The sequence below is a fragment of the Somniosus microcephalus genome, chromosome 16, assembly GCF_052327205.1.
Source record: "Somniosus microcephalus isolate GS21.2 chromosome 16, FLI_Smic_1.0, whole genome shotgun sequence".
Classification (NCBI taxonomy): Eukaryota; Metazoa; Chordata; class Chondrichthyes; order Squaliformes; family Somniosidae; genus Somniosus; species Somniosus microcephalus.
The window spans coordinates 22,077,528-22,090,365 of record NC_141002.1 but is presented as its reverse complement, the minus strand read 5'-3'; the positions used below and the strand labels follow the sequence as shown (position 1 = coordinate 22,090,365).

At 46.5% G+C, this 12,838-nt stretch overlaps 1 protein-coding gene across 6 annotated transcripts in view; it reads right to left on the bottom strand.

Moving 5' to 3' along the window:
• The window catches only part of cntn1b (contactin 1b), a 1,036,112-nt gene that overhangs the window by 536,831 nt on the left and 486,443 nt on the right, over positions 1–12,838 (bottom strand). For all 6 annotated transcript variants that reach the window (XM_086008675.1, XM_086008680.1, XM_086008681.1 and 3 more), the window contains one exon: positions 3,774–3,949. In XM_086008675.1, the coding sequence (XP_085864801.1) occupies positions 3,774–3,949 (176 nt within the window). The remainder of the gene's footprint in view (positions 1–3,773; positions 3,950–12,838) is intronic.

Below are 12,838 nucleotides of genomic sequence, written 5' to 3'. Positions count from 1 at the left end.
CGGTGGGCGACCTGTCAAATTCGAAAAGCTGGGAAAAAAAGGATTGTTAAGTGGCTGTAAACAAGCCACTAATGATTTGAACTGGGTCCCCCGCTGCCGCCTGTCAGGTCTGCTCAGTGCTGGAAATGCAGGTGTGCGCGTTTTGACAGCGGGTTCCCGACCTGCTGTCAATCATTTTAAATTTCACAGCTAACCCGCCACCAATCGGGTCTGCTGAGTGCCAGCAAAATCATGGCCTTAGTGTCGAGAAACAGCGATCACAAGTAAACGCGACGTGCACAGAATTTGCACAAGGGCTCTTCCGATCTCCTGCCATAACTTCACTTCCGCCGTTTCTCCCGGTATGTTTTTTGCCGAAGTTACAGCTGGAGACCGGGAACTCTACCGCTGAAATTCTCTCTCATATTTCCTTCCTAACTTCATTTGGAAGTTGCTGTGCAGAGTTAGGAAAAGGGGAAAACAAACACAAAATAAACAGATATAGAACATAAAAAAAACATGAATAGGAAAATCACCAGAGGAAGTTCTGGGCACTGGAGCAAGTATTCCCTTTAATTGGTACTACAGGAAACTTTACCGGCACCTAAATAACCGGAAATCTCTGTTAACCGGCAAAATTCAGGAGTAAGTTCAGGTAAGTTTTACTTCATATCAGTGGCCGTTCCTGGATCTGTGGCCCTGTAACAGTTGCATAGCAACAGGGACGCCTGGATCTTGAGGCAGGGGTTCCTGCACCTTTTGCATAGCAACAGGGACTCCTGGATCTTGTGGCCAGGGTTCCTGCACCTGTTGCATAGCAACAGGGACGCCTGGATCTGTGGCTCTCGTACCTTTTACAATACCTCTCTGTAATCCGGACTTTTTGATAAACCGGCACCACGCCGGTCCTGTCGGTACCGGATAAAAAAGAGTTTCCTGTACTGTGAATAAGGTGTGCACTAATTGGCATGTAATATTCAATGGCAAATATCTTTTTTCCTATGAACAGACCTGTAGAGGTAACTTTCTTTTTCCAGCTTTCTCTCCATTGCATCTTTTCTCTCCTGAAGTCATTGCCAACTGCTTTGCAATGGCGTCAAAAAATGGTGGGCAAATGGATGCACTCACCAGCACTGCCAGACATGGACCTCCCCCCACCCCTGGTGCTGTTAGACACATGCCCTCACTCACCCACCACTGGACCAAACCTCACATTTAACTCTCGTGTCATTCCAAACCCCAGGTTTCCCTTCCATAGCTGAGCCCATTCAAAGGGACCTGTTCACGGTGCCAAACTCCAGGGCCCTCACCAGGTCTGCCAACCCCACCTCTATCTCCTCAGTGTCACCAACCTCCCACAGTACTGATAAGTACAAGATAAGTCCTTTCAACAGGTACATCTTACAGACCCTCTTGCTGTCTACTCTTGTTTTTTTTTTTAAATGTTAAGGGACAAAAATTAAATCCATAGGTAAACAAATATATATAAAATAAAGGCCACTAATTTATCATTTTCACAGTATAATGAAGAGTTCCAGAATTAATCCCAAATCACCAGAAAAATCTCAGAATGCCCTGCAGATGAAAATGGCATTTAGCTAATTGAGTCTCTGTAAATCAGCGGTCCTGTTATTCCCCTATATGTTATAAACAACAACAACTTGCATTTATATAGCACCTTTAATGTAGTAAAACACCCCAAGATGCCTCACAGGAGCGCTATCAAACAAAATTTGACACCAAGCCACAGAAGAAGATATCAGGACAGATGTCCAAAAACTTGGTCACAGAGATGGGTTTTAAGGAGCATCTTAAAAGGCGGTGGAGAGGCAGAGAGGTTGAGGGAGGGAATTACTGAGCTTTGGGCCTAGACAGCTGAAAGCACGGCCTCCAATGATGGAGCGATTAAAATCAGGGATGCGCAAAATGCCAGAATTGGAGGAGCGCAGAGATCCCGGAGGGTTGTAGGACTGGAGGAGATTAGAGAGATAGGGAGGAGCGAGGCCATGGAGGGTTTTGAAAACAAGGTTGAGAATTTTAAAGTTGAGGCATTGCCAGACTGGGAGCCAGTGTAGGTCAACGAGCACAGGGGGTGGTGGGTGAACGGGACCTGGTGCGAGTTAAGATACAGGCAGCAGAGTCCTCGATGAGCTCAAGTTTGTGTAGGATGGACGATGGGAGGTCTGCCAGGAGAGCGTTGGAATGGTCAAGTCTAGAGCTAACAAAGGTAACAGAGGATTTCAGCAGAAGATGACCTGAGGTGGGGGTGGAGTCGGGCGATGTTACAGAGGTTGAAGTAGGCGGTCTTGATGATGGAGCGGATATGTGGACAGAAACTCATCTCGGGGTCAAACACAAGGTTGCGAACGGTCTGGTTCAGCCTCAGACAGTTGACAGGGAGAAGGATGGAGTCGATAACGAGGGAACAGAGTTTATGGTGGGGACCAAAGACAATGGTCACATGAGGAAATCCTGTGTCCATCGCACCGCACATTAATAAAGTATTTTAAAAGGGAGAATGTAATCCACTCATTTCCTGCTGCATTTTTCAGACCTCTGGGAGGAACCAGGCATTTACAAACAGCTGCAAATCCACGGGGAAACAATTGTCCTCCAAATTGACCTCAGGACGGATCAGAGAGGATGTAGCCTCTAGCTGATGTCAGGAATGAGCCTGTAAAAGCAAGTGTGGCCTTAAAGGAGCAGGCTTGACAGACTAGCTGGTCTTTTCCGCCCCGTTAATTTTGTATGTTCGCAGGCCAGTTATACATAGCTCCACTCAACAGCAGAATAATACATTGCCCGTCCCCTGGTATAGTGTACCTGTCATTATAAAATGTATCCACCAAATTACGCTGAGGAATGCATAAGGGAGATCTAATGGCGGTGGTTCCACATGGAGGCTGTCACAGAGAACCATGGATATTTTGTATTTCAGGCACAATCACAGAATAAACTACATTAAGGGAGCATAAAAAGTACTCTCACACCTACAACTGATCCCACATGTAGCATTTTCCTCCTCTACACTGGAAGGGTTCAGTTGCATCTCTTCCAATTGGCCTCATAGTCCAATAGCAATACGATGTTCCCTAAACTGTAAGGAATTGGGCACCTATTAATGGAACCAGCTGTAAACTGCTAGTTTTGGAAGGTGTGAACCCAGGTACAGATGGCAGCAGCTATCCGGCACCTGGACGATATGGAACATTACAGCAGGATCTTACACAGAGACATGCTTGCATCCTGATTGTACATCCAGAACAGCACAAACAGCAGTGGCACAAAGCTGTGCAGGCAGGTGCAAATTGGAAGAGGTACAAACTGGGCCAAATACTCATGACAAGAGGAGACAGAGCAGTTAACAGCCACAAAATCATGTGTTGCTCATTGTTCCCACGGACATATGAAAATGACAGGCAGGAAAAGACCAGTTGATCCACCAACCTTGATCCAAACTCACGATAGGTGGAACATCATGACTGGACACTTTCTACCCCCGCAGCCTCCTGGGAGAGGCAAAAAAACACAGAAAAAAATCCTAGGCCCAATAAGGGAAAAAGAAACTCTGGAAAATTCCTGTCTGATTCCCTCAGATGATCGAAACCAGTGACCATAACGTTGACTATGAGTATGTAAAATTGTAATGTGCCATGTTCTGGCACTAGACGGAAGGTACTGATCTGGCCTTCAATTACAGTTCCAACTTGAGATAAGAATGTTGTCAAACTGTAAAGAGTACAGGAATACATTAGCTATGGGCATTATATTGGTCATTACCACAGCTCACTTACCAGTACGTTGCGTTCCATGTAGTCTTTCTCTTTGTCAAAGTCGATAGGGTAGCCATTTGTTGACCAGACGAAGGTAAGGTCCAGTGTGGCATCGTGAGATGCATGGCACTCCATGGTGCCATTTTCCCCCATGGTGATGTCGATGTTCGATGGTTCAAGGGTGATTTTGGTGGGCTCTAGAAAGACATGGAGAGGAATAAATTCACAGGATTTACAACAGCTCAACATCTTGAAAACTCCCTCAAGTAGCATCCAAAGCATAATGTGAAAGTGTAAGGCACGCTTCACTGTAATCAAGACAGTTCTGGATACCTGCGAGTAACAAGGCCAACATTAACTTTGAGATTCAGATGTCATACATAACCACAAGAGCAATAGCTGTGCTTACGGAGGGGTGACAATTATCCTCAGCATCCCTGACATAGGGATAGGGATAAGATAGAAATTGTTCAATAATATTTGCTGGGAGAGAGCAAGAGAGAGATAAATTAAAGAACAACCTTACATGTATATGTCCCAAAGTATTTTACCAGCAGTGGACTGTTTTTGAAGTGCAGTCAGTGCAAACACGGCTGCCAATTTACGCACAACAAGATCCACAAACAGCGACTGAATGAACGACTCGTCAATCTGTGTATTTTTTGGTGTTCATGGTTGATGGAGGAACATTGTCTGGCATACTGGGAAAACTCCTTGCTCTTCTTCCAATAATGCCATACATCCACCTGAGCAGGCAGATAGGGCCTCAATTTCATATCTCATCCAAAAGATGAGGGAGCGTATGCCAGGCAAGGGCCAGGTTAGCCTACTCCGAGACTGTCCTAGATTCGAATATTCTCCAACAGGGCAAGATGGCTTATTTAAACATTTACTTGCTCTCTGTGTTCAATTGTTCAGGAGAAAGAGATTATGAGAACCCATTAAGAGATACTGCAGATCTTAAGATCTAATTGTAGGGTTTACAGACAAGCTCTTTACTCTCCATTACCATTTTAATATTTACTTTATCCATTTACTACTATGGTCATTGCTTCTCTGAACATTGCTTCTTGTTGCTCCTAAGCCTTTGCACTATAAAGTATCTACTCCCTCAAAGTAACTGTGCCTGCACTCCCATTTTGCCAGGATTTGGCCAATGGCCTGATGATGCCACGTGCTTAGTGTATCATTACATTGCACCATAAAGTGGCAGGAAGTGGCTTTGGAATTCCTACATGGTGAGTTCCAAACCAGCTCAAAGAGTTGGAATAGTACTGGCAAAGCATGCCATCAGAACAACAAAAAATTGCATTTATATAGTGCCTTTAACATAGGAAAACATCCCAAGGTGCTTCACAGGACCGTAATCAAACAAAAATTGACACAAAGGCAAGGAAAAGAGATATTAGGATGGATGACTAAAAGCTTTGTCAAAGAGGTAAGTTTTAAAGAGGATTATAAAGGAGAAGAGAGAGGTTTTGGGAGGGAATTCCAGAGAGTACAACCTATACGGTTGAAGGCACGGCTGAAAATGGTGGGGCGAAGGGAGTGGGGGATGCATAAGAGGCCAGAGTTGGAGGAACCAAGAGTTCATGGAGGGTTGTAGGGCTGGAGGAGGTTACAGAGATAGGGCGGGCCGAGGCCATAGAGAGATTTGAGCACATGGATGAGAATTTTAAAATCAAGCAGTTGGTGGACCGGGAGCCAATATAGGTCAGCGAGCACAGGGGTGATGGGTGAGCGGGACTTGGTGCGAGTTAGGAGACGAGCAGTGGGCAGCTAAGCTAATGTGGGATGCTCTAGTCCAGTGACCTGTTTCTCACATTTGGTGGCAAAGTTCTGGGAACACATCACGTTACTATCCTCTTACGTGGATGCAGTGTAACTAACGCCCTGATCATCTTATGAACCTGTTTTGTATAAATGGGTTCAGGGGACAATTAATTGTGTTTCTGGAGAGAAGGGTACAGGGATATGGTGAGAAGGCAGGTAGGTGAGAGGGAAGAGATGGCGAGAGAAAGATCTGAGGGATGGGTTGAGAAGTTGGATAGCTGGAGTTAATCTATCAAAAAACGACATGCTTGCCACATTTACTAGCCTTTGGACTGAAGATGCAAGTTGCACGAATACTGTGACCATTAATCTGAACAAACATCCAGGATAAAGCAGCCCGCTTGATTAGCACCCCATCCATCACCTTAAATATTCACTCCCTCCACCACCAGCCCACCATGTTACACCCTGCAGTGTGTAACATCTACAAGATGCACTGCAGCAACTCGCCAAGGCTTCTTCGACAGCACCTCCTAAACCCGCGACCTCTTCCACCTAGAAGGACAAGGGCAGCAGGCGCATGGGAACACCACCACCGGCAAGTTCCCCTCCAAGTCACACAGCATCCTGACTTGGAAATATATCGCCGTTCCTTCATCGTCGCTGAGTCAACATCGTGGAACTGCCTCCCTAACAGCACTGTGGGAGTACCTTCACCACACGGACTGCAGCAGTTCAAGAAGGCAATTAAGAATGCTGGCTTTGCCAGCGACGCCCACGTCCCGTGAATGATACACTGAAAATATTCCCAATGGAGCAGAGAAGGCTAAGAGGGGATTCAATAGAGGTTCTAAATATTATGAAGGATTTTGATGGGGTGATTAGGGAAGGCCTATTTCCTCTAGGCCAAAAGGCAATGATGAGGAGTGACTAATTTAACATTTTCAGTGAGTGAGGAGAGAAGTTAGAAGAAATTTCCTTACACAGGCGGTTTTTGGAGCATGGGCTGCTTTGCCTAGGGAATTGCTGAAGGTAAACAACATTGCATCTTTTAAGGGAAAATCCAATAAATATTTGAAGCGGACATAGATAGAGAGCTACAGAGAGTGAAAACAGGATTAGATTTAGATTGCTCTTGCAAAGAGCTGGCGCAGACAGCCATCGAATGGCCTCTTTCTGTGACATAAACATCTTATGGCTCTATTGCGTGAACAACAATGAATGACAAGTCAAGCAACAGCCTGATATAATCATACTCATAGAATCATACCTTTCAGCCAATGACTCGGTAGCACCACTACTGACCGAGCTGGTCGAGTCCTGAAGGACATAGCTGCCAGTCTGGGCCTGCGACAGGTGGTGAGAGAACCAACACGAGGGAAAAACCTACTTGACCTCGTCCTTACCAATCTACCTATTGCAGATGCATCTGTCTATGACAGTATTGGTAGCAGTGACCACCGTACAGTCATTGTGGAGATGAAGTCCCATCTTCACACTGAGGACATCCTCCGCCATGTTGTGTGGCACTACCACCGTGCTGAATGGGATAAATTCAGAACAGATCTAACAGCTCAAAACTGGGCATTCATGAGGCGCTGTGGGCCATCAGCAGCAGCAGAATTGTATTCCACTACAATCTGTAACTTCATGGCCCGGCATATCCCTCACTCTACCATTACCATCAAGCCAGGGGACCAACTTTGGAGTGTAGAAGAGCATGCCAGGAGCAGCAACAGACGTACCTAAAAATAAGGTGCCAGCCTGGCGAAGCTGCAACACAGGACTACATGCATGCTAAAAAGCAGAAGTAGCATGCTATAGACAGGGCTAAATGATCCCACAACCAACGGATCAGATCAAAGTTCTGCAGTCCTGCCACATCCAGTCGTGAATGGTGGTGGACCATTAAACAACTAACGGGAGGAGGAGGCTCCATGAATATCCCCATCCTCAATGATGGTGGAGCACTGCACGTGAGTACAAAAGACAAGACAGAAGTGTTTGCAACCATCTTCAGCCAGAAGTGCCGAGTGGATGATCCATATCGGCCTCCTCCTGAGGTCCCCACCATCACAGAAGCCAGTCTTCAGCCAATTCGATTCACTCCACGTGATATCAAGAAACGGCTGAGCGCACTGGATACAGCAAAGGCTATGGGCCCCGACAACATCACGGCTATCGTGCTGAAGACCTGTGCTCCAGAACTAGCCACGCCTCTAGCCAAGCTGTTCCAGTACAGCTACAACACTGGCACTTTTCCGACTATGTGGAAAACTGCCCAGGTATGTCCTGTCCACAAAAAGCAGGACAAATCCAATCCGACCAATTACCGCCCCATCAGTCTACTCTCAATCATCAGCAAAGTGATGGAAGGTGTCATCGACAGTGCTATCAAGCGGCACTTACTCACCAATAACCTGCTCACTGATGCCCAGTTTGGGTTCCGCCAAGACCATTCAACTCCCGACCTCATTACAGCCTTGGTCCAAACATGGGCAAAGGAGCTAAATAACAGAGGTGAGGTGAGAGTGACTGCCCTTAAAATTAAGGCAGCATTTGACTGAGTGTGGCATCAAGGAGCCATAGTAAAACTGAAGTCAATGGGAATCTGGGGGAAGACTCTCTACTGGCTGGAGTCATACCTAGCACAAAGGAAGATGGTTGTGGTGGTTGAATGTCAATAATCACTGCCCCAGGACATCGCTGCAGGAGTTCCTCAGGGGAGTGTCCTGTGCCCAATCATCTTCAGCTGCTTCATCAATGACCTTCCCTCCAACATAAGGTCAGAAAGGGTGATGTTCGCTGATGACTGCAAAATGTTCAGCGCCATTCAGAACTCCTCAGATAAAGAAGCAGTCCATGTCCACATGCAACAAGACCTGAACGATGTTCAGGCTTGGGTTGATAAGTGACAGGTAACATTCGCACCACAGCAGTGCCGGGCAATGACTAGCTCCAGCAAGCGAGAGTCTAACCATCGCCCCTTGACATTCAACGGCATTACCATCGCTGAATCCACCACCATCAACATCCTGGGGGTCACCATTGACCAGAAATTTAACTGGACCAGCCACATAAATACTATGGCAACAAGAACAGGTCAGAGGCTAGGTATTCTGCAGTGAGTGTCTCACCTCCTGACTCCTCAAAGTCTTTCCACCATCTACAAGGCACAAGTAAGGAGTGTGATGGAATACTCTCCACTTGCCTGGATGAGTGCAGCTCCAACAACACTCAAGAAGCTCGACACCATCCAGGACAAAGCAACCCGCTTGATTGGCACCTCAACCACCACCTTAAACATTCACTCCCTCCACCACTGGCGTACAGTGGCTGCAGTGTGTACCATCTACAAAATGCACTGCAGCAACTTGCCAAGGCTTCTTTGGCAGCACCTCCCAAATCTGCAACCTCTTCCACCTAGAAGGATAAGGACAGCAGGTGCATGGGAACACCATCACCTGCAAGTTCCCCTCCAAGTCACACACCATCCTGACTTGGAAATATATCGCCGATCCTTCATCGTCGCTGGGTCAAAATCCTGGAACTCCCTCCCTAACAGCACTGTGGGAGTACCTTCACCACACAGACTGCAGCGGTTCAAGGCGGCGGCTCACCACCACCTTCTCAAGGGCAATTAGGGATGGGCAATAAATGCTGGCCTTGCCAGCGATGCCCACATCCCATAAACGAACAAAAAAAAAGTTAATCTGTTGTATAGGTTAAGGGAGGAATCTTGACCAGGACACAGAAAATTTCCTGTTTTTGTTCACATACTGCTGTGGGATCTTTAACATCCATTTGAACAGGCCAAACCTGACAATGCAGCACTTCCCCAGTGTTGTATTGGAGTGTCAGGCTGGATCATGGAGCCAAACTCCTGGGATGGGACTAGAGTCCACAAGCACACTGACCCAAATGCAGGAGTGCTGCCAAGTGCAAATAAGTAGACTTTTGTGTGTAATTGAGTCACAGGCGACCTGGGAGTGTAGTCCGATCCCAATAGAAGTTTTTGCACATCAAGCATTTAAGGTCTGCTTTCAATAATCCTGGAAAAAGAGTTATACGAGCTAGCATAGGGACTGTATTATGGACAGAATGAATAGAAATCAGCTCTTCTGTGTTTGAAAAAGTTACTCCATCAGACTATTAGATGCCTGGCTGAGGGAATCACAACTCCTGCACATTGTCAGGAGGCATCTAATGACCTCACTCAGAAATGCTATCCATTGCAGAATACAAAGCATGAGTTTCATCAAGTCTGACGGGAAAACCATTACTGCAACAAATGAATCACTTTCTCCACCTATCCAACATTATCAGTGAGCAGTTCAGTTGTTTCTTTGCTCCCTTCTCACATGCCAGCTTTCTCCGCCAGCTATCTGCCGTGCCCCCCTCTCCCGGGGTTTATTTTCACAGACGTTGGCTGCACACCAGAAACTTGCCGAATAGGGTCATTATTTGCAATTGATCATTGACTTTGGGTGCCAGCAGGCGATTTGACTGTTGGGAGAGGGGGTGCGGGCGAGGTGGATAAGGGCGACATCACAGCCTAACCTAGTACTGTTGTCACCTGATATCCATACACAAGCACATCCAGCAGCAGGTTGGTGGATAATGATGGGACTCAGCATCCTGACCATCTTTCCCCTCCTATCTTGCTACCGTGGTCCAGATCAGAGACTCGGGATCAAACCTAGGCCCTTTCTGGACCGGCAATGCCTCGATTATAAAATTCTCATCCTCGTTTTCAAATTCCTCCATGGCCTCGCCCCTCCCTATCTCTGTAACTTCCTCCAGCCCTACAACCCTCCAAGATCTCTGCGCTTCTCCAATTCTGGCCTCTTGCCCAACCTCGACTTTAATCACTCCACTATTGAGGACCATGCTTTCAGCTGCCTAATAACTAAGCTCTGGAATTCCCCGCATAAATCTCTCCGCCTCTCTTACTCACTCTCCTCTTTTAAGACGCTGCTTAAACCTACCAATGACCAAGCTTTTGGTCATCGGTCCTAACAGTTACTTATGTGACTCAGTGACAAATTTTGTTTAATCATCGCTCCTGTAAAGTGCCTTGGGACGTTTTACTTCGTTGAAGGCATGATATAAATGCAAGTCCTTGTTGTTCTAATTAACAACAGAAAATGCTGGAAAAACTCAGCAGGTCAGGCAACATCTGTGGAGAGAAATTTGAGTTGACGTTTCGGGTCGAACCCTTCTTCAAAACAGACTTGAACGGGTTTTGAAGAAGGGTTCGACCCGAAACGTCAACTCAAATTTCTCTCCACGGATGTTGCCTGACCTGCTGAGTTTTTCCAGCATTTTCTGTTGTTATTTCGGATTTCCAGCATCTGCAGTATTTTGCTATTGTACTTGTTGTTCTAATGTTCAGCTACTCACTGGATAAACTGAATGATCCACTGGGTTAGTTCACTTCAGTTAATTCAATGAATGGCAGCCCCAAAGTCAACTGGTTGAATGAAGGATTCCCACCCTCATCCTGCCCTCACTTGACATCCAAACGTGAATACTTCTCCAATTGGGAATCGCTGCTTGTCAATCTGAAGTGGGTCGATTTTTCTGCTCCCCAGTGCAGGACACACAGGCCAATTGTAGAAACTACCACCACTACAGCACAAATCAGTCAAAAGAGGCCAGGCATTGTAGGATCGATTCCTCCCCCCACCCAACGGTAAAAATATTGGACTATGAAATACAAAAACCCAGAACTGCAGAGCCCGCAAAAAGGGCTCGGCAATAAAGGGTTAATTCAAACATTGCAGCCGAAACTACGACTGGATCACAGACAATCTAAAATCTGAACAAGAACATTTGCATATTCATGTCCCTTAAGGGCTTACATTGTTCACCTCAGACCATGGGCCCCGAATAACTAGTATCAGTGCAGTCCTAGACAATGGGCCGGGCCTTGAACTTTTGAATACAAATGCTAACAGAAACCAACAACTTCGCATATGCAGTCACTTTGGGATGGTTGCATTGTCAGAAAGGTATCTCTAATCAATGGACAATACCAGGGACAATTCACACATTTTGAAATGAATCGTATGCTCAGGAGGGGGCCAGGAAATGTCTGTCAAGAGATACTGCAAGTTGGTTTTGGTTTAAAGTAAGGTCACTTCGAAGACAGTGGTGGAAGCCGACAGCAGAACAGCGAACAGAAAGATTCAGGCCTACAATCAACTCTTAGAGACAGCCGATCGGGAGTGGTGATTGTATGTTTCAGTCAAATCATAGAGGGGGCTTTTATGATTGAGTCTGAGTAAGTTTGTGAGTTTCAGTCAGATCACAATAAGGTTTTTGTGATTGAATCTGGGCAACTTTATATGTAACAGTCAAATCGCGGACGGGTTTAACGGTGTCATATTGTGTTGATGCAAATGACCCTTGCGTAGGGGTTTGTATTTTGGGGTCGTTAGCCTGATATAAATCGTAGGGATTTATACTGGGGAAGTAATTGTGTGTGTGTTCAATAAACAAACAAAGCAATGGTTGAGCCAAAACCCTGTGCCATGTGTATTTTGTTCTTATAAATCCTGACGTTCAAGAACTGTGTGTAACGGGGGACCAGTATCGGAGAAAACACCTTACAGGATTGAACCAGAGACCTACCTGGAGTGTACAGCTCAGTCTCAGGTGGTTCATTTACCTAGTCCTAGTCTAGTTTGCAAAAGCACAGAGCTTGGAGACAGAGCTGGGAGAACGCAATTGGAGTGTCTCGTAAGCAGAGTGGAAGAATTTGGTGAGAGTAGGAATCGGTGGAGGAGGAGGAAGTGGAGCCACAGAACCCAAGGACTCTAAGTTAATAGGCATGAGAGCGGACCTGCGGGAGAGCGAGAGGCACGGCCGCAGATAGAGGTAGGCCCCAGAGCCCGGAGGGAGCACGAGCATCAGGGAGTGACGTAAGAAACTGAACGCGACGTCAGCACAAGGGAAGGAGCCGATTGGTGAGTAGCTCATAATTTTTTTTTTAAGTCTTGAGTTTATTTCTGTTAAGTTAGTTAATAGTCTATTAAGTAGAGGCATGGCAAGGCACCTCAGTCCCGTGGAATGCACATCTTGTTCCATGTGGGAACTCCAGGATGCTTCCGTATCCTGGACAACCACGTGTGCAGGAAGTGTGGTCAGCTGGAGGAGCTCAAGCTCTGGGTTTCGGAGCTTGAGCAGCAGCTGGCGTCACGGCGGTGCATCCGTGAGGCTGAGAGCTTCGTGGATAGCACGTTTCAGGAAGTGGTCACCCCGCAGTGTAAGGGTGTGCAGGCAGAGAGGAAATGGGTGACCGTCAGACA